This window comes from Pteropus alecto, unplaced genomic scaffold (assembly GCF_000325575.1).
Source record: "Pteropus alecto unplaced genomic scaffold, ASM32557v1 scaffold3, whole genome shotgun sequence".
NCBI lineage: Eukaryota > Metazoa > Chordata > Mammalia > Chiroptera > Pteropodidae > Pteropus > Pteropus alecto.
Genome location: NW_006442484.1, coordinates 47,036,429 through 47,059,097, shown reverse-complemented (window position 1 = coordinate 47,059,097; position 22,669 = coordinate 47,036,429). Strand labels below are relative to the sequence as shown.

The following is a 22,669-nucleotide window of genomic DNA, read 5'->3' as shown; positions in this document are numbered from 1 at the left end:
GGAAAGAAAAAAATCATATTTGGAAGCACAGTATGTAAAATAGAGGTGCTCCAGGAGCTTTTACCACTACCCCCGCCACCCCCCCTCCCCCCGCAGCTCTGCCCTTCCTCCGTCCCCGCCTCCCGGCCCCATTTCATGTGCACTAAGGGGGTGGGGTTTCTGGGGGGGCACTTAAAATAGTAATAAAACCAACTAAAAGTCAGTCTGGTTTTTTTTTTTTCGATCATCACCATGTGCCTGCAATCTAAACACTGTCGATGATGAGATACTCTTCCCTGAGAAAAATCTTTTGTCGGTATAAGCTGTAAACAATTGCTGGGGTTACTGTTGAGTATCAAAATAATTGATATGAAAGCTTCAAATTAGCACATGTTATTACTTATCCCTTAATTGTACGTGTATCGTACACGTAAGCTAATTCTAAGAATGCCCAGTTATACAGTCAGCCCCTGGCGGAGGTGGACATGGTACACACTTTCAAGAGTAAGCTCCTAATGGTTCAGAACCTTTTTCACTGGCTCGGGGTGTAGTTTGTGTCTTCGTCCTTTGGAAGTGTCACAGTCCTGCTTTTAAACAGTATATTCAGAATAAACAAGGATAGAACAGTAATAAGATGAAAAAACTTAACTTGAGTTACTTCAATTCTGTCCTTTTTTGCGACCGTTTAGGGTTTTATTTGTTGTGTTTAAAATTTAAAACAGTGAAACAGCACAAGATGAGAGATGTAATATTTTTGTTTGGTAAATGCAAAATTCAGTTTATACATGAAAATCTTTTACAGAATTTGAATATGTGTTTAAAATTAAAATGTGTTCCTTTTAAGTTCCTAATTGTTTTCGAACTAGAGAACAAATCAGGAAAATAACCATTATTGTAAGATATAGAGAAGAGGTATGATAAAAATGATCTCTTGTATCAGATTCTCTAGAGACAGCACTGCTTTACAACATTTTTCTTTTTATTCCTGACTGTTTATTCATTCAATTGCACTGAGCAGATTGATACCACTTAACTGTAACTTGGACCAGAAGTACTCAGACCTTGAAACTAAAACAGTTGCTACAAACTCTCTCCGCCCTCTTCCTCTAGAAAAGGCCTTTCACTTCTTGCAGAGGCTTGGTCTAAAAATAAGACAAAACTGCTCATTTACCTCCTTTAGTTCTTCCTGTGTAATCTCCCACCCCATCCTTCCCTTCCCATTCTCCCTGCCTTTCTTCGTTGTAGGCCCTTGTCAATTTATGCTTTCCATCTGGTCTTCCTGCTTCCATTCTCTCCTTCTTCAAACTATTTTCATACCTACTACCGAAAGTTCTCCCTTTGAAGGTCTAGCTAGGTCCCTCCTGAGCCCCCATCCTTAACTGATGCCCCCTTACCAATCAAATAAAGATTTCAGACACTCCACCATCTGACCTCCCAGCCTTTATCTGTCTTCCTTCTCTATATACACTCTCTGTTTCACTGTAAAATAGCCATTGAAAGTAGATTCTTCTGTCAGACTTTCTGAATTCCATTCCTTGCTTCTATACCTAGCTGTGTAACTTCAGGCAATCTGCCTAACCTCTCTAATCACGAAACTGCAAAGCACTATTTTGCTTTGTAAAATGGAGACACTAATTGTACACCTACCTCATATGGAGACTATGTAAGTCACCCTGTGGTGCCAGCTCAATAAATGGTAGCTGTTAGAATTACCATCATCCGATCACCTAGCAGAAGACCAATGAACTTATTGACTAATTAATGACTATATGAATTTGAATTTGAGAAGTAAGCTTCAAATTATCAAACAAGTGGAACCTAGGTAATTTTCCAAGTTACTATACAAGTAGGCAACCTCACAGAAATTATTTCCTGTCTAGGAGAGAGACCGCAGAGTCCAGGGCATTACCTAGTCTTGTCCCCCTCTGCTACCAGCAGAACCTAAAATGAGAAGCATCGGGTATAGTGAGAGGAGGTCTGGCAGCTTTGTATTGAGCACAGAATCCTGAATCCTTTACTTGCTTTGGGAGAGTGACTTAACCTTTCCATGTTTCCATTTACCTCTTTGTAAAATAGGAATCAGAGCACCTACCTCAGAAATTTATGATGAGGATTCATTTAGTTAGGAGTTAGTTGGTAAAGCACTTAGTACAGAGGCAGGCAAACTGAGCAGTGCTTGTTAGAAAAGATCAAATATGAAGAGTAGACTGACGTGTCTCTGCACAGCACTTATTTAGCACAGGGGTGTTTGGGATTAGACGCTGCCTGACCTCAGTGAGAGGGCTGCTGATGCTGCTGCGCCTGGTTGTGTTCTGAATGACCTATTGTTATCTGCCACTCTGCCTTGCTCCCTCGCGGAGTATCCTGGGGGTTACACAAACTCCACTACCATCTAAGCATGCTCCGCCATCTGGGAAGCAGACACGTTTCCAAGGCGCTGGAATCCGCCGGGGTATGAAATGTTAACACCTGACATCAAGACAGCCCTCTGACCTTTAACAACACACCCTTCCTTCCAAAAGGAGCCGGCCAAGACGTGGTTTCCCTGCTCAGATCCGTCATTACTTTTCATCGCCTGCTGCTGCTTTTAGTACAAAGAAAACAGACTTTGGACAAAGAGTGTGTCTTATTTCTCCCTTTCCCACCACATCGAATTATAAGCACCAGACCTCTCTACGGTTTGACTTGTTCCCCGTGTTTCTATATCCACGGTTCAGTGTGAATTCTAGTGAAATCCAATAGAAATCTGCCCCTCCAAATCTGATTCAGATCTTTGCTGTGCTTTCTTACATGCTCAAATTAATGAAAGCTGTAGCTGAATACATTTCTTTGTAATGCTTGTAAAACATGGTCGTAGCCAGGTAGTAAACTGGAGTGAAACAGGGTGGCTCTCACTCATAAATCTTAGCTCTGCCGAGCAGAGGATAAAGCAGTAGCTCCTGATGTGGTGTGCGCCTCGCCTCTTCGGTGTAGGTTTTCTTTTGTTCCCATCAATCAGTGGTAAGCTGGTAAATAGATTCATCGGCAGTGTATATAGTATTACATACGGATTCCTTTGCTGATATTTAAAAATAAAAAGCAATGTCCATTACAAATTATTTTAGGCAGAGCTTGCTTAGCTCAGGTATAGAAAGTCATGCTTTGCTTTCCTTGATCTGCTGCAGGCAAAACAAAAGGGCCACGGAGGGTGCGTATGAGCTTTGTCTTCCTGAGCCGTGCGGCTGTAGGATGAAGATGCTAAACATGGGGACCATAAACAGTGCTTCCCTTGTTGAGGAAAAGGAGATGTGAGCTGGTCTCAGTCCCGTTTTATTTATTTATGTATCTAGGACAAGTTTGTGTAGGAATGCAACAAAAGATTATTCAGACTTTTGTCGGGTTCTGTTTTTCAGATCAATGTTAATGACAGCCTGTGACCTTGGAGCCGTGACCAAACCGTGGGAGATCTCGAGACAGGCAAGTGGTGATTAATGGCAGGGCTCAGCAGAGGAGGGGCTGGGGGAGGGGGTATGATATTCCCAGAGCCCCAACTACCAGGCACTGAAACCCTAGTCAATTTGCATCAGTATTAACATGGTGTAAAAAATAGCAGGAGGCTTAGGCTCCGCGTAGTTTATAGCATAGCCTGATAATATGTCTGACTCTCTGTAAGATTTTTTTTGACACGCTAAATCCAAATAACACTTTGACCATTTATAAGGCAAGGTTTCAAAAATAATGTTTTTTAATAGATAATCATGTGTAAGCATAAGGTTTGGTCGCATATGAAAAAACAAAACAGAATGACAACAACAAAAAACCCAAGGAGGTAAGAAGGAAATTCTGTTTTGCTTTTCAAAGACTATTTAAAGATCAGGGGGCTCTTTGGCCAAAGAGTGCAGTATCCAAATTAATATTTTCCCCCAAATCATGTTTTTACTCTCTATCTGATTTCACTGCCAAAAAGTGTTAGTTCTAAAGCAGGAATAGTTTTCAAGCAGTAACTACACAACTTAAGATCCTTGATTACTGATAGTATTTGAGGTTAATCTCTCTCTGTTTTATGAGGCGCCAACTGTGTTGGCCATGGGATTTAAAGTAGTAAGTGGAACCTGTAAACACTACCTTAGAAGGAAAAAAGGTCTTTGCAAATGTGATTAAGTTAAGGACCATCATTGTCATTATCATCACCACTATCCTGAATTATCTAGGTTGGCCCTAAATGCAGTCACAGGTGTCATTATAAGAGAGAGGCACAGGGAGATTACACATTCAGAAGAGGAGAAGGTGATGTGAAGATGAGGCAGGGATTAGGGTGATGCAGCCACAAGCAAAGGAATGTTGGCAGCCAGCAGCAATTGGAAGAGACAAAGAACAGATTCTCCCCTAGACCCTTCTGAGGAGTGTGGCCCTGCCAACACCCTGAATTTTGTCCAGTGAACTGATGTTGAATTCCTGGCCTCCAGAACTATAAGAGAATAAATTCTCGTTGTTTTAATTTATGCTAATTTATATGGTAATTTATGACAGCCCCAAGAAACTAATACAATGATTATCCCTGTTTTGCAAACAGGAAAAATGAAGCTTAGAAAGGATATGTAGCCTGAGGTTATACAGCAAGTAAGTGGTGGAGCTAGGTATTCAAATCCTAGCAGATTAGGACTTGGGCATCCAGGGTGGGTGGCACCTCTTTGTCCTTAATCTGGACTGGGTCTGAAGGAACAGCCACTATCTGGATCATTCGAGCAGAAGCCCTGGTGGGTCTGGCACTAAATTAAATTAAATGCCCCGCCAACAATTCATTGGCAAGAACTTCTCACAAAATCCCACCCAACCAGGAAATACGATCCTTCCATGTGCCCAGAAAGTGGAAAGCCAGCTTCTGAGGAGTGTGGCCCTGCCAACACCCTGAATTTTGTCCAGTGAACTGATGTTGAATTCCTGGCCTCCAGAACTATAAGAGAATAAATTCTCGTTGTTTTAATTTATGCTAATTTATATGGTAATTTATGACAGCCCCAAGAAACTAATACAATGATTATCCCTGTTTTGCAAACAGGAAAAATGAAGCTTAGAAAGGATATGTAGCCTGAGGTTATACAGCAAGTAAGTGGTGGAGCTAGGTATTCAAATCCTAGCAGATTAGGACTTGGGCATCCAGGGTGGGTGGCACCTCTTTGTCCTTAATCTGGACTGGGTCTGAAGGAACAGCCACTATCTGGATCATTCGAGCAGAAGCCCTGGTGGGTCTGGCACTAAATTAAATTAAATGCCCCGCCAACAATTCATTGGCAAGAACTTCTCACAAAATCCCACCCAACCAGGAAATACGATCCTTCCATGTGCCCAGAAAGTGGAAAGCCAGAAATAGTTGGTAAAACATGACTACCACAATTTGCCCTTTTAATAACCAAAAATATGATTCATTCTCCTTCCTGCGAGCAACATATGCTCATCCTCTCCCCAAGGGAGATGACTGAAATGACCCATAAGTCATGGTTGCAAGCTTGAAGTTCAGGATGTCTAGGTGATACATGCTGGTCTCCACATCGGGCCTGGATGTACATTACAGAACTACACACACCCAAAATGCAGCATCTAACATACACCCTAACCACAAAATATTCACTATAACACTCCCATTCAGAAAGGGAAGAGATAGCAACATCTGGCAGTTAGGGAGCCATGGTAATTCCAAAATCGCACTGAGCATTTACTGTGAAGGTGCTCCACTCTGTGGCGGGCCCTGATTCTCTAGGAGATGCTCCTGAGTTCATTATTTTCTATGGCCTTTAGATCCATGCTGATAAATTATCCCTTTTCCATTATTCTCCTTGGCAATATCTGAAGGCCAAGCAGCTTTCCAGGCCTACTTCTACCTAAAGAAAGTTGAAAGCCCAAGGCTTATTTTAAGTTTTAAGTAGTTACAGACTTGTGGTTAATTCTGGCACCAAAACTCTACAACATTTAGTTGGCTTCCTATGTCTTTGTGTCTAGTCATTTCCATTTACCAATAACCACATCCACAGTTCTATTCTATATAAACTTTTTAGATCTGCTGTATTTCTTTGCTCCCTTATATTCAGGAACAAAGAAATGTGCTTATATACATCCTTCTTTCTCTCTAATGACTTAATTCCCAGTACTTTGTACCGAACAAGTGCCAGTGAGGGAATTATGTATTTAAATCATTTCTCTGGGCCATTTTTTCCAGTTGAAAGGATGTCCTGTGAACTACCTGATTCATTCAGAGTTTTTAACTATGAATAATGTACTGGCCATACCTTTGATTGGATTCTTGTTGCAAGGCTGTCTTGATCAGCCTTTGTCATTCAAAATATATCTCAATTTTTATTTTTACAGTTTAGGGTTAAGAAGTAGCTTCATCTTCCATCCCTTCAAGACCCTGAATTTGTAACTTTCTCTATTCCCTTTCATTCCTTGTTCTAAACTTGCCAATCTTTTTCTGAGCTCACTTCTTATAATACCTAGAAAAACAGTCAATAGCAATCATCACATGCTACTAACATTTTGTGTTCCAATCTCTTCCCTTAAGGCCAGAAATTCATTAGATACATGCTTTGCTTTATTTCAGTGAGAATTTGTACAAAATATTTTGCTACTATGTAACATGTATCACCATCCTTATAGCCTCTAACAACCATTTCTTCACTATTTTATACCTGGTCCCCAAGATAATGCCATATATTTTAGAATCTTTTCCTTTCTTTCCTTTTTTTTTCCTTCCTCCCCCTTCCCACCCATCCTCTCCCCACTCTCCCCTCCTTTCCCTCCCTTCCTTCCTTCCTTCCTTCCTTCCTTCCTTCCTTCCTTCCTTCCTTCCTTCCTTCCTTCCTTCCTTCCTTCCTTCCTTCCTTCCTCCTTTCCTTTCTTCCCTCCTGTTCATCTATTCACTTATTTATTATGTTATTTGAAAGTTTATTGAGCATCAAAATTATGCCAGTCATGCTAAGCTCTAATGAAATAGAAATAAAAAAGACATGATCCATAGTCTCAAGCTGATTTTATTGAGTGGGAACAGAGGCAAGTAAGCAATTAATAAAGTGGTCTCTCTCTCTCTCTCTCTCTCTCTCTCTCTCTCTCTCTCTCTCAACAACAGCACCTCAATTCCATTCCAATTTTTGTGTTAATCAAGGCTAGGTTAGGTTTTGCTGTAATAACAGATATAGTCTTAAATTTCAGTTGCTTAACACAAAAGTTTATTTCTTGCTCACATCACCATCCAATACAGTTTGGGCAGTTTTCCTATAGAACTCTCCTCCAATAAATAGCTCTCTTCCAATTGAGCGTTGGTCTTTATTTTAATGTGACATATTTGAAGTTACATAAAGCAGGGTAAGTGTGAAGAATTTGTGTGGTCAAGTGGCTTATTTCTACATCTCTACCCACTCTTCACTTCCCCAGTATGGTAAGGCCCCCCTTGCAGTGAAATCTGAGAGTATACTGCAGAGAAGAGGTAGGTGGCTCTCCTAGGTACTGGGAAAAAGTGTGGTCCTGGGGGTGGCCACTACAATAGAGATGGAAGGGGAGTGGAGGGGTGTTGAGTAGGAGAAAGTTAGGGAGACCTGGGGAAAAAATAGAGAAGATTGGAAAGGGAGAGGGGTGAGGTATGATGTGCCAAGGCTTTCAGAAACCCCAGTGAAATGCACGTCAAGAACTAAAGGGGCAGCAGCGCACTTGGGGTTGGGGACAGAAGGAGTAAGAGGATAAAGTACTTAGAAGGAAAAAAGTTTCTGCACTGATGTTTTAGACCAAAGAAGCCAATGGCCACTTGTAGGTGGTCTTCTTGGTCACCGATGTAAATATTATTTTATTTTTAGGATGTGAACTTCTGCAGCTAAGTGCAGAAACTCAGTAGTTCAAAGAAATAAAACACAAAGCCATGTTTTTCCAAATGTTTTCATCAGAAATCTTATCACAACTCTAAACTGGAGATCTCATTTGTTTGTCTCTTGAAAAGGTTAAGATATTTTCAAAAACATAGTCACTTTTATGATTTTAGGAAACATTTGGACAGAAACAATAGAATCTTTCTTTAAAAATATAAACATATTTCTAATTTCTGGATGTTGATTTTTTAGATTCCCTTGCAAAATGTTTTTCACTGGTGTCTATACTACTTTTCCTTCCTCACAAACATGATGCAAAGCATGTGGGTTCCCTGGTGATCCGTAAGGCCTGATTAGCATCTCAATTTCCTTCTTTAATAAGAAATTCCATCAGGAGCCACTTAATGTTCCTGACTGGGTTTTTAAGTACAAACAAAACAGTGGTACCAGTTGAGCTGTGAAAAAGCACAGGGGGGATACCCAGGACCACTTTAGAAAGATCAAGGACAGGATTTTGTTTTAATTTCTTTGCTTTCTAGAAGCTACAGACCTATCAAGACTCCCACCTTTGGGGTGACCTGATTGCACATTTGCATTCTCTAGTGCAATAGCCCTACCTCAGAGCAATCTGAGGGAGAGTCTGGGAAATGAATAAATAAGGCCACACCCTTAGGGAACCATTCCTTCTTTTAAAAAGGGCCAAAAGCAGAAAGAGGCCTAGAGTGCTAAAGTAAAAGGTAGTGGCAGAGACTGGAGAGGAGAAAAGTGAATTGAGTCTTAGAAAAATTTAGTCAGTTCCAACTAGTTTTATGCTGTTGAAATTTTTAAATGTTTAAATTATGAACTGACTAGATATTCTATTTCTTTATAAATGACTTTATACTTGCTATTCTCAAATTTGCGTGTGTGCGTGAGAGAGAGGGGAGAGAGAGAGAAGAGAGAGAGAGAGAGAGGAGAGAGAGAAGTTTTTACATCTTATCAATGGTTACGATTTATGGTTGACAAAAGTTCTTGAATGATTCACTTAGGTAAATTATCTTGATTCTATGCACTTGATCAAAATTAAACCCTTCTAGTCTTTGCCAGGGCTAAGAACCTCATCTTTATAAGAGCCTGGAATAGGGAAAAGTTAGTCTGGGGATCCAGATCTTGTCATCAAGTTGTCTATGATAATTTTCTGCTCTTCTAATATTTTGTAAATCCAACTAGTTCATCTCAGAGATTTCCTAGGTGCACACCACAGTGTTGTTGAAAATACCTGTTCAACACTAAACTGTTATATCAGTTTGCCTCCTATAAAGCTATTCTTAGAAGCACAGGGCTTAGAAAAGAAAAACGTCTCTTTAGCTCGACTATGATCAGTAGCTTCTGATCATCCACACTAATGAATGAAAAGTGGAAAAATACCAGTCCTTATTTTGGAAAAATGCCTATGGTTTCAGGTAAAACAGCCATCCCATTGTACTTGAACCGACTAGAACCTACCATCAATGAATATTTTTAATACACAGATTCAGGCGGAAGAGCAAATCGAGCTCTTCAAACTATATGGTGTCATACTGTAGAAGTCTGGTATGAACAGTGCATCTAGCATTAGTCCTGCCCCGTGCCTCATTGCTACAGTAGGAAGCAGAGTGTGCCCTGGGGTACTCTTCCAGATGCACACAGATGTTGGTAATGCGACACAGTTAAGGAGTTTTTGTGAGGGTAAAATTAAACCAGGTTAAGATGAAAATATGCAACGATGTAAAGAATCTACAAAGAAACAACCAAAAGTGGGCTAAATTATTACTACAAATATATTATAGTAATATAATAGCATAAATTATTATTACGTTATTATTTGCTTCATTTTCTGGTTAAGGACATTTCCTACTTTGAAGGTGGCAACCTAGGTTCTTCATCCCAAATATGCAAGCTATGCTGTTGGAAATTGTCTGTTGGTATGCATGTAAAAATAAATTGCACAAGTTCTTCTGATTAAAAGGAAATCCGTTTTATTGATTAAATTCTATAATATCTTCATATACAAAAGATTAATGTACTTCCTCATAAGCTTTTCAAATGATTGTCTCTGTTGAAGATAATTGCCATACACACAAGCCAGAAATAACTCCTGAGTCTCATGATAAATCATACATAGCCATAAATTGAAATATGTATATGTTTCAGGTGGCTGAACTTGTAACCAGTGAGTTCTTCGAACAAGGAGATCGGGAGAGAGCAGAACTCAAACTCATTCCTTCCGTAAGTTCATCCTTTTATTGTGACGTATTTACCCTGTTGAATGACATTTTTTAAAATGACTCCAAATCACAAGTTGAAAATGGGAAAGATTGAGAATGGACTTAAGGAAGCCCTCCTGAAAGTTTAAAACTTTAATTAAACTTGGATGCTAAGCACTCTTATTCCCAGGTTTCTGATTAAGAGTGGTGAGCTACTTAACAAGAATTTCCTGAGCACCCACAGAGGGACAAGTAGGCACAAGGGAGGATGTGCAGAGTGGCATTTGAATAATTCAAAGCCTAGTGCTAGAATTTCAGATGTGGTCAATGGCTACTTCGGAACAGAAATGCAGAAAAAATTAAAGGCAAGCTGTCCAGACTTGAGGAACTAGAACAGACAGCTGCAGTGAATCATGATATTCTAGATTTTATTTTCCCATTTTGACCATTCCAAAATCTCAAAAGCAAATCATTTCAAGTCTTTTTTTTTTCTTTGTTTGCAAAATGAAAAGTTTCCTGGGGAACTAGGTTCTGCTGATTGAAATGCTATTTATATTGGATTCATCCATTCAAATATTATTTGAGAATGCTTACTGTAAGCTCAGGATAGTGCTGTTTTTACTCATCATGATACAAAAGATATAAATGCCTTGGTCACCGCCCTCAAGGAGGGGGTAGACTTTTTATTCTTAATGAATGGTTAGCTAAAACCCCAATGACTCTGAGAATGGTGCAAAGTATTTTAATGCTTGGCACAGCACAGTAGATTCAGGGAAGCTCAAGAAATGTGTCAGTTGTCCAGAATGTCTGTTTATGAGGATTCAAATCAACTGACTTTTGAACATTTGGAGGTATTTATAAGATCTTCAAGTTTTAAGGCACCTTTCTTTGATGACATTTAAAAGCAAGGAAAAGCAGTAGAACCAGCTCCTAGTTCAGTTTCCTTTTTTTTTTTTTTTTTTTTTTTTGAAGTCAGAACTTACAGTCCTACTAATTTTGACTATTCTTAATTTGTTGCATACCTATGAAAGGCCAGAAGACTGCACAGGTTAAAATGCTCACCAATTGTTTTAGTTTCCAAAGCAACATCTATTTATACTGTTTTCAAAACATACCTTTATTCTTTTTTTGTGATGTCTCCAAATTTGGTTATAATAAAGATAAAGATACTAGATTGGAATAGATAGTTAATGTGTAAAAGCTAGTACAACCCAAATTTGTCTCAGCTATATATCTATTTTCAAATAAAAGCTTTTCCTTCCTTTAAAAAACTGTTTTAAAGGCATCCTCTGAAGGGTTTACAACGCAGCAGTACCACAGGTCATTTAATTAAATTAAAAAATATGAGTCAGTTACCAGCATTGGTGAGCTGGCAGCTGCAATAGCGCAGCACTAAGGAGCCTTTGTCTGCAGGCTCCAAGAAGGCGTTTTCTGAAGACATAAATGAAATTGATTTTGTGGTCGACAGATAGCTCTAAATGCTACTCTCTCCTCACAAAAGGCTACTTAACATGGCTAATGACTGGGTTCTGGCTGCTGTGGCAGAAGTATCCCTCATCAGTCTTTTTTCCAAAGATGTCTAGAAATGTATGCACCCAGAGCTGACATTGCCGTGTTCATTATTCCTTGATATTTAGGAAAAAAATTATCCAGAAGCCGCCTTCAGGTGTCTTGGTCCTAAAGGTCATCAGCGTAACTTCATGAGGACAAAAGCTGATCTGGGCTACAGCCAAAGGGTTGGTAGTAGAACCAGTGAGTCAGTTAATAGAACATGCTTGAGCACCTCCAGATATCAAGCATGAAGCTGGGCACTGCCATCTTCTTTGCCTTCAAAAAACTTGTTGACTGGTGGGAGACATAGACATTAAATAACTAATCACTAATAATCAATAGCAAGATGCAAAATGCTATAAAGGGAAAGCCAGGACAGTATGTTACCTCACACTTCCACTCATCAAGCATTTATTAAGAAATGACTAGTCCAGAAATGGACCCTTACAGTTATGGTCAATCAATTTTTGACATGGTGTCAAGAGGATGCAATGTGGGGAAAAAATAGTCTTTTCACCAAATGGTGCGTGGACAGTAGGATATCAAATGCAAATGACGTTGGACCCCTATCTCTCACATACCCCCAAAATAACCTGAAAATGGGTCATGGACATAAATGTTGGAGCTAAAACTATAAAACTTTTAGAAGAAAACAAGGTATAAATCTTCTGGTTTAGATTTGGTGATGGTGTCTTAGATATGATACCAAAAGCACAAGAGACAAAAGAAAAAATAGATAATTGGATTTCATCAAAATGAAAACCTTTGTGCGTAAAGGACACTATCAAGAAACTAAAAAGATAACCCATAGGATGGATGAAATTATTTGCAAATCGTATATCTGATATGGGCCTAGTATCTAGAATATATAAAGAATTATTACAATTTAACAATAGAAAGACAAATAATCCAGTTCATTAAATAGACAAAGGGTTCGAATAGACATTTCTCCAGAGAATACATATAAATGCCAATAAGCACATGAAAACATGTTCAAAATCATTAGTCTTAAGGGAAACACAAATTAAAATCACAGTGAGATACTACTTCACGCCCACTAAGATGACTATAATAAAAAAGACAGACAATAGCAATAGTTGGCAGGGATATGGAGAAATTGGAACTTTTACATTGCTGGTGGGAGTATAAAATGATGCAGCTGCTTTGGAAAACAGTTTGGCAAACCCTCAAAACATTAAACATTAGAGTTATCATATGGCCCAGCAATTCTACCGCTAGGTATATCCCCAAGAGAAATGAAAACATACATCCAAACAAAAACTTGTACATGAATGTTCATAGCAGCATTATTCATAATAGCCAAAAAGTGGAAACAACCGAAATGTCCATTAATTGATGAATGGATAAACAATATATGATATATCTGTACAATGGACTATCATTTGGCAATAAAAATGAATGAAGTGCTAATGCATGTTACAGGAATAAACCTTGAAAACGTTATGCTAAGTGAAAGAAGCCAGTCACAAAGACCACATAGCATATGATTCTATTTATATGAAATGTGCAGAACAGGCAAATCTATAGAAACAGAAAGTAGATTAGTGGTTGCCTAAAGCTGGTGATTTGGGGGAGACTGAGGAATGACATTGGTATGGGATTTCTTTTTGGGGTGACAAAAATTGACTGTTAATGGCTGTACAACTGATTGTGAATATACTGAAATCACTGTTTTTTAAAAATTTAACCGTATTCTATGTACCAGAAACTGAGTAATTAGACAAATGAGATATTTAAAAAAATTTTTTAAATGTTTCAGATAACAATGAGGGCTATAGAGAAGATAAAACAGAATAATTTTTTTTAAAGGAACACTTTTGACCAAGACTCACTCAGTTCCCAAGAATCATCCCTTTCTCCAGCACATTTCATGGTCTCCAAATTCTAGTCCTCTTTCCTAATAGTTAACATTTCATATTGCAAGAAAAAGATGTGCAGAGCCTCTGGGAGTCAGTGACCTTCTCCTTAATTTGGAGATATTTCCCGCAGCAGTACCTTCCTATCTTGTGAGCCTTGGCAGCTGGTGACTTCTGTCCCACCCATACCCACCCTCATTCATAAGTCTAAAGGATGCAGGATTTTTTAACATCTCTGGGGGACGTTAAAGGGGATGTCTTGGATCTTCCCTCATGACCTGTGTGAATACCAGAACAATGTGGATGGCACCTTTTATCTGGAAGAAAGACAATAAGGCCAGGCAAGGTCAGTCACCTCTTAAACCCTGGCCTTAAGAACAAAGTCCTTAAGAACAAAGGGAGGGACTTTCTCACTGGAGTAGAAGTGGCAGTGTTTGTTGAAGGAATCTGTTTTAGCTCTCCAATTCCAACTGATTGTTTTCCTTTTTATGTCTGCCCAATAGAAATATGTCACTTCCTTTTCTCAAAAATGTACCTAAATTTTCCAAACATTGTATCATAAAGTTTAAAGACTGGGAATGAGGAGAGATGGGTACCTTCTACCATCATCCATCCAGTGATAGATAAAAAATTAGGAGTTTATCAATGACAGACAGAACTTTACCGAAAAACACACAGAATTGCCAAACCAACACTCACCCAGAAAAATTAATACATACAGTTTCTATTTAAAATAAAATTGCTTTTAAAGATCTTTTCCAAACTATCCCACCCTCTTTCACTGTAAAAATACACTGTTTTGTAGCACTAAAACACACCCCCTTCCCCTTGATTTGTACCCAATTCCCAGTGACCTGATGACTTGATTTAGTGGCAGTTACCAGTGTCTGAAGGCAGATTTTGGCCCCAAGGAGTTGTGTGCTATAAAGTTCAAATAAATTCACTTACAAATCTCATAAAAAGAGGTGAAAATACTTTATTTCTCATCATAGATAAAAGAAAAGAAAGTACGTGTAAAGATTGATTGTGATTTGTGAAGAGTTCCGTTAGTAAAAATTGGATCATTGTGGCAAAGTGTTTGACAAAGCACCTGTAAAACAGTCCAGTGTAATAAAGCAAAGTTCTCCTCCTCCATTCTAGGCTATTTTTGATCGGAACCGGAAAGATGAACTGCCTCGGTTGCAGCTGGAGTGGATTGATAGCATCTGTATGCCTTTGTATCAGGTACTCATGATTCGGGAGGGTCTGCGTGTCCTCACTGAGCCAGTGTGTAGGTACCGTATTTTCAGAAGCTTTAGTTTTAGGAGACTCTTCAGGGTGTGTATGTTTCTAAGAACTACGGTCACAGTTTATCTTTTCTCAGATTTTTGACCCATCCCCTGGGAAAAGATGGTACTACAATGCTAGAGACCTGAATCTCCTTCCAAGACATAATCTCCATGGGCCTCAACTCTCTCATCTATAAATTAGGAATAATAAGGCTTTTCTCAATGTTTCCCAAACTGCGCCCCATGGAACATGAGGATGCTGCCATAGCCTAATAGATAACTCTGCAAAAAGAGCTCTCAGGCCCAGTAACTAGGGAACCTCCCCGCACACCAAAATACTGAAGGCTCAGAGAAGTCCTTCAGGAAAGACATACGTTTAACCTTAATTAACTCCGAATTTCTCAAACACTTGACCATGGAAATCTTTTTCATTTTTTTATAATTTTTCTTTCACTTTTATTATTATGAGAGACAAGAGCATTCCATGAATCACGGTTTTCTGCTTCAACCCCATGGTCTGGGCCATGGAGTTTGGTGAAGCCCCTTCCATCTAAAAAATATGCCTCTCGCTGAGATGCATGTGACAAATGCCGACCACTGACTTCTGAGCAAGATTCACTAATGGTTTCCAGCTCTGCTGCCTTGTGTTCAGGACCGGCTCCTGGCAAGGAGACAAGTGTCATCAACTTTGAATGCGCACACGCCACTATTTGAGTATGGGTTAGGGCTGGGATCCGTTAACTCTGGCAGTTTGCTGTGCCTTGGCTTTTAATTCTGCTTCTAAGCCTTCGCTTTCATGTGTAAAACCTGGCACGTTCTTTACCCCCTACCTAGCTCAATCAGACTGAACTTCTTCTCTAACTTCAAATGAGAAAACACATGCAGGGAAGACGAAACCGCTTTACTTTCTCCCTCTGTGTAACTCCATTAAAAATGCAGTATTGTTTTTTAAGGACCTCACAACCATTAAGTTTCAGGCTTATCTACCACTTTGTTTCAGCACTTTTAGGAATTGCTAAGCCCTGTCACGTTATCCTTAAAAACGAAACAAAACAAAAAAAAAACCCTTAGAATACTGCCTCGAAGATGTAATTTTTTAATAATTATAAATAACAAAAGTAAATTTGTTTTTTTGTTTGTTTTATGTTTAACTGTTAAATACATGCTAGGATAAAAGCAAAGTTTAAAATAATCTAAAATAGGTTATTTTAGTTATAAATGGAATATAGCGTTCTTTTATTTAATAATGATAGGTCAGGTGAAAAAAATCAAGAGTGACATAGCCTTTATTATAAGAAGATCCTCTGCTCTCCTTTCTTCCTGTCTGCTCCTCCCATCCTCAATCCTCTGGTATCTCAGAACAAGTTGGGCCCCCATGTATAAAGCCCACAGCTGTTGGATCAGGTATATCTTCCTTTGCTAAAGTGACCTTGACACTACATATTGAATTATTCTTTTGTTATTCGGTTTCCTGTGCACATTTAGGCAATAAATGAGATGGATAAATTATTCTTGCAATTAATAAATTCCTTTTATATAGGTAAAGCTTAGGAGGATGAAGACATGTATTTGTGGATTTGATAAAATTTTGGTACTGGTTTGCAAAGCTACTTTGGAATGAACTCAAAGTCAACGCACACTTCCAAAGTGATTAGTTATAGTAAACGCTGAAAAGGATGCTCACGTGCTCTTCCATGTTCATTTGTTTCATTACTGATTCACAATCATTTGGGCTTATCTTATATTTCCTACTGAATACTTGGAATACTTCAGGTTAAAAACGAAGTTCCTTGAATTTAAACTGAAAATAGCAATTTCCAGAATTTAAGAAGTACCATATCACATTATCTATCATTCCTGACTTTTCTGTTTTACTTTACTGCTTACCTGTAAGGTTAGTTACACCTGCTATCTGTAGCCACAGGAAATTAACATATAGAAATGTTAAGTGACACTGCCACCAGATGAGAGTTGCGTCTCGCCCATCCAGGACCTTGATTTTGGTGTAATAGCCTTTCTACTGCCCCATTCCACTTCTGCTGGATAGTTCTACACTGTTTTCTTATGAAACTAACTGGGGAGAGTAATGGCAATCTAAAGAGCAATGTGAAAGGAGCTGTGTGTTAAAGTTCACATTTACACCTGCTGCTAGATCTTCTTGGTTAACAAAGCAAGAAAATCATATTCTTTTCTGAATTCCTTATCATCACTAATCTTAAAAAATTATCTCATCGATTCTATTTTCAAATTCTTTACAAGGTTTTGAAACCAACCCTTCAAAAAGCCTGCAAACTGAAACTTTGTAAAGTGATTTAAAGTATTCTCTCTGAAGGTCCTATTTTGTTCCACTTCACACAGTGAGTTTTTCCTTATTGAGCTAGACAATTGCACATTAATGGTTGGTGCTTCAGAACTAAAATGGAATCGGTCAATAGAAAGGAATCACCATTAGTGCGAAGACACAAAATCTTGAGGAAATGACTCGCTAAGCAAGAAAAGTCACTGATGTGACACTAGTCACTGAGGCAAAATGTATGCAGAAACTCTGGTTGTTATTGGGATTTCAAGCACGCAAGTGCAATAATAAAGAGTCTGAGAGGACAAAAGGCAAATGGGAAAGTATGCAGGTGGCAGGAATCCCAAATGTGATTTGTTTGAAATGACACGGTTTGAATCACAGAGCATAAAAATCGTGGCCTTGCCAGTCAGTCTGGGCATAGAGCAAAAGGATATAAAATAGGACATGAGACAAAGAATGTCTCTTTTAATGACCAAGACCCTGACCTGAAGGTGGGGCAGGTTTACGTGGCAAGAAACCTCACATAGTAACCGAGGTTGCTTACATCGAGAGCTAGAATCCCCTTGCAGGTGGAGCAGCATGGAGAAATGCAGTCTGCTGAGGGACCTCCACGCTGGAGGCTGCTGGGTGGGACAGCAGGACAGAATCCAGGGTTTGGTCAGGGAGAGTGGAGATGCAAGTGGGAAGTAGATGCAACTATGGTTTTAATACAACTTTTAACTTCATTGATTTCACTAGGTAAGTTGGATTTTAGTTCATGGTTCTGAGAGGATCGTGCTTGTCAAATAGCAAAATAGATCATGTACTCTCTGCTTGTCCTGGTTTGCTGAGTTTTGTCCCCTCTCCAAGCAAAGGATAAAGATAATAGGTACTCTCAGGTGCCTGAAGGGCTACTTGTTTGTATGACAAGGTAAGAACTTGCAAAAAAGTACACCAGTTCGTTTTGGGTGCTCATTACATTTAAAATTGAAACTCTCATCTCTGGGATGACTTCAGTGAGTATATTGAGGTAAAACGATGAGAAACCTTTCACCCCAGAAAAATCTATTCATTAGGAAGAGACTTCAGTAATGTAGTAATTGACTAAAAGCGACTGAGAGAAAATACATAAAAATATAGAGATAAAGTAGTGAGTAAGGAAGGAACCTGAAGACAGCAGTCCCAGACCCACAGATCGCTACATAATAGGGAAATACAACATGTTTATAGGTGAGTATATAATTCTCCAGAACTTGCTCATCTTTTTAATCTTATGGTTCCAAACTTTTCTTTTAAAAAAAATAGAAATGGTCCTAATAGGCAGAAGTCATGATTTATCTGTGACAGCATTTTAATCAGGAAGCATATAGGGAGCCAGGAGTGGGCAGGGAACCAGCAAAGCGTGCTCCCCGAGAGAGGACTAAAGCCTTGCTTAGTTAGCTCTGTCCTAGCAGGGTATCTCAGAGGAATACATTGACATCTGATTCTCATGCTTTCTGCTGTCTTTGCACCCTGCTGGGGACCCATTAGCCTGCTGCTCAAAGTCTTTGGAGAGAGAAAAAATAGAAAGAAAAAAAAAAAGAAAGAATTAAAAAAAAGAAAAAGAAAACCACCATCAAACTTTGAAGTCATTGCTGCACCAGCCTTGGGGATAAACAGAAACCTGATGTCGCAGCATCACACTGAGCCTCTCTGTGCAGTAGCAAGCTAAGTTTTTGCCCTTTGTTTTCATTCTCGACTTAATCAAACCTCAGCGTACCTAGAATTTCAATGACGCACAGAGGCATTATAAATCTTCTGTTTGTTAAGGATTGAGGGATTTAATTTTTCCGTGAACATTATCAGACTTTCAGCTCATGCCAAACCAACTCTTAATTTTGGAGTGGAGTTTTTCATGGATGATACAAAAGAGTTTGATCTGGACAGCATCTAGCCACTGTAATTCATTCTCATTCTCATTCTCTCTCTCTCTCTCTCTCTCTCTCTCTCTCTCTGTCTCTCTCTGTCTCTCTCTGTCTCTCTCTCTCTCTCTCTCTCTCTCTCCATTGAAAGAGGGGAAAGTTTGGCAAGAGAGTATTGCCTCTTTATAAAAATGTCATGGGGCTTCTGCAACAGGCAAGGCTTCTGATGTTAGGATTTGACTTTTTTTCTGCCTTCAGTTGTAATGGTTGTTTTGGAAAATGTGTTCTACCTCATGCAATTATTAATATGCTCTCTGGAAAGAAGGGAGAAAATCTTCCATACATAGTTGAAATTGTAAAAACTGGGAATTAGAATTGATAAACTGAAAAAGAGGATGTAAGGTGCTACTCCAAGACAATTTTTCTAGATACTGATAAAAGTACCTTAAAAACAACTCAGTGCTCTCCAGATGGTTCATACCTAATATCCTTTTTTTTTTTTTAAAGAATAATTAATGAACTACTGGGTAACTAGTTAGAATATAATATTGTCTCCTCTTAAAAACCTACAAGGAATGGGATGTGGGTAGGGGGAAGAATAATTTTGTCAGGTGCTTAAAAGAAAAGGATACCATCCAAATAAGTTTCCTATAAATGTTTTCTCTTGACATCTAGTATTCTTATGGATGAGAGGAAGAAATAGTTGGGGCTAATTTATTACTTGTTCTTACAAACGGGGGGACATATATGGAATAACACCATACATAACTCAGAAAACTCAAGAAGAAAGGACGGAAAGAAGAAAGTTAGTTGGGAGGGGTGAAATAACTTCCTATATTCTCTATAATGTATCTATCTGGCTCCAGATAGATTGGGGGGTGGGGCATTCAGGGACTGGTACTTAAACTTGACATTAAAGTATCTCAATTTCCCCTGGTTAAAGCAGGCCTTTGGGAGGACCAACACATGATTTATTCCCAATCAGAGCTATTTCTTCTCCCCAGCCAATATCTAGGGGCCAGGGGAGCTCTCTCGTAACCATTCTGTGACGTGCGGGAGAGGGACCCAAGTACACGTTCTGCCTGTTGGGTCCTACTGGGTTCATTGAGAGGTGGCTGATTAGTGTCTGTATGACTCCGGGTGTGATGCCCTGCTGGCTTTGTGTGACTATGGATGTGGGTGTGATGAGCACGTTGTACAGGCCCTGGCCACTAGCTCTGGCTGCTGAACTCCATGGACCTCGTAGGAACCTCGCAGGGCAAGCCTCTACCGGCTTCCTGGGCAGTTCCAGTCAACTGGTTCTCTGACCATTTGCTCAGCTCCTGTGAGACGCCCAGGAACTCCCAGTTACTTTCTCTTCACTCTGCTGTCCACACAACTTCCCCAGCCCTTTCTAATATGCTATGCTGCCTGTTTTAGGAAAATTCTGTCATTTTCTGGAATTAGGCTCAGAAATTCAAGATGCTAGTCCTCACCTCACCCTCAGGCTTTAACCCCAAAGAACATGGAGCCTGGACACTCCCTTCCGATTTGATTCTCTCTCACACACATGCATACCCTTTCTATCTCTCTCTCCTTCATCTTTCTCTTCTCTCTTCCTCCTCTTCTCCCTCCCTCGCTGCTTCCCTAACTGCCACAGTAGAAAATACATTGGTTTAAAATTTTCAGGATATTGTCCTTGTTACACATACTATGCCCAAATCTGAGTGCTGATAGTAAAACCTGTTTACTTCCGTTTTCTATGTACTAGTCAAATATGAATGGAAGAGAAATACAAACATCCAAAAGTGTCAGTTTATGTAGCTTATAGGTCTCTCCCCTGCAGTCTGTCTCCTAAACTTTTGCAAAAATGATCTTCCTTTAAAAAAAAAAAAAATTTGGAGCATGGCATCCCTCTGCTTAAAAACCTCAGATTACTACCACCATCCATAAGATACCTTGCAGACTCCTTGGTTTAGTGTTCCGGGGCCCCGTGTATGAGGCCCCTGCCTCTTGGCCTCACCTCCGGTCGCTCTGCCCACTTTCTCACTTATGCATGCTTTGCCCCAAAGCACAGGACATGCTCGCCCTTTCATTCGCCTTCTCAAGTCGTCGCCTAAGCCCCCCTCCCTCTCCTTTCTGCCTGGAAGACAGCAGCCCAAACCATCATCTCCTGTTAAACCTTTACTCTCCCTCGACATTCCCACGGCGCTCTATCCAGCTCTTCATAATCACACATAGCACTCTGTACTGTGATTATCTTTCTGTCTGTCTGTCTCTTTTCCACATTTGATTAGTTTCTTGGAACCATCATATTCCTGGTACTTAGCACAGTGCCTACCATATGCAAATTGCTCAGTAAATATTTGTTGAACAAATGAATGAAGAAACAAAGAATGAATAAATAGGATGCTGTATAGCAGAATTAATTATAAGCAGTGGAATGGATGTACAAAGTTGGGTTATAATGTCATTTTAAATTATCATCTAGAAATGCATAAAACCCTTCATCAGAGTACACGCCGTTATATTCTTGCCCATAATCTGAAGTATATGGTCTATGATATCTTTTTAGAAAGTAGTTTAGTTCTCATCATGGTTGAATTGGCCCTTAATTCTAACGTAAAAGACCAGTTTATAGCCATGAGTTTTTCAGGGCTTTGACTTTTTCAACCAGGAAATACATGAAATTATTTTATTCAGCATTGCCAGAAAATGTAGTCTTCTGGTTATTTTAACATCCAAGTTAATAGAGAGAGCTAGCGCATATACATAGATTTCAAGAAGCTATATTGTATATTGTATACATGATTTCAAGAAATTATAATACAACAAAGCACACTGTTTATCATGATTAAAATTAATCTTTCTTTGACTTAGGAGACTTTCCAGATGCTACAGTGCCTAACAGTTATCAATACAAACATCAAATAATAATGTGCTATGTAGTATGAAGTGCTGAATAGCAGAAAGGGCTCACTGATAGAGGAGCATTGAAGTTCATGTCACTTCACACACTGTGTGTGACATGTGGCAAAGGCATCTCACACTCTTGGTGACAGCTCGGAGTTCTTCCTGAATATCTGACATGTCATGATGTTTAATTTTGTAGTAGATTTTCTACCTCCGAAAAATAAGTTTTACTTGATAAAGCAACCAGCTCTATGTACATTTTTTATAAATAAAATGGACTTTAATTGTTTTTATTTCATGCAAGTAAAAAAAAAAACCTCTTCTTTATACAATAGCACTTAATCCATTTCTACTATTCATATGCATTTTATGAGCTCAAAACTGCCACCATGAATCCATATTAAAATGCTGGAAACCGGTGAAAAAATGATAGTCTACTTCTTAATAAGGCTTTTGAAGGTAAAATTTAAGACAAGTTCTTCTCCTTATCCAGATGACAGGCATAAATAACTCTTTTTAAAAGTATTTCTGCTTTGGAATCATGAAGCTAGAAATCACTCAACTCCAAGCCCATACAAGGCTTGGGATATTATCTTTACTTAAGTTACTTTCCAGTTCCTCTAGAAAGCATATTTAAAAGCTAATTTACCTCTTCTTCATGACATTTTCTTCTTTGACTTTTTTCAGAAGAAAAAGGTAGGAAGGGAGCGAGGAAGGAAGAGAGATAGAGAAGGAAAATTGCAATTTTTTCAACCAGGAAATGAATCAAGTCCTCTTTTAAAGATTGTTTTTTGCACTTTAAGTGCCTCTTCCAAATTTCTGTACTCTAATTTCACTGGGAGCGGGAGAGGGGGCGGGGCGGGAGCAGG

The 22,669-nt window shown here is 39.1% G+C and overlaps 1 protein-coding gene and 1 long non-coding RNA gene across 2 annotated transcripts in view; one reads left to right on the top strand and one right to left on the bottom strand.

Annotated features, from left to right (window-relative positions):
* The window catches only part of PDE11A (phosphodiesterase 11A), a 315,606-nt gene that overhangs the window by 271,441 nt on the left and 21,496 nt on the right, over positions 1 to 22,669 (top strand). Inside the window, exons 17-19 of the mRNA XM_006921237.1 lie at positions 3,372 to 3,435; positions 9,981 to 10,055; positions 14,602 to 14,685. Coding sequence (XP_006921299.1) covers positions 3,372 to 3,435; positions 9,981 to 10,055; positions 14,602 to 14,685 — 223 coding nt within the window. The remainder of the gene's footprint in view (positions 1 to 3,371; positions 3,436 to 9,980; positions 10,056 to 14,601; positions 14,686 to 22,669) is intronic.
* Positions 15,273 to 22,669, bottom strand: part of LOC112470354 — a 22,505-nt gene continuing 15,108 nt past the window's right edge. The window contains exon 3 of the long non-coding RNA XR_003042953.1: positions 15,273 to 15,390. This is a non-coding gene — a long non-coding RNA (uncharacterized LOC112470354). The remainder of the gene's footprint in view (positions 15,391 to 22,669) is intronic.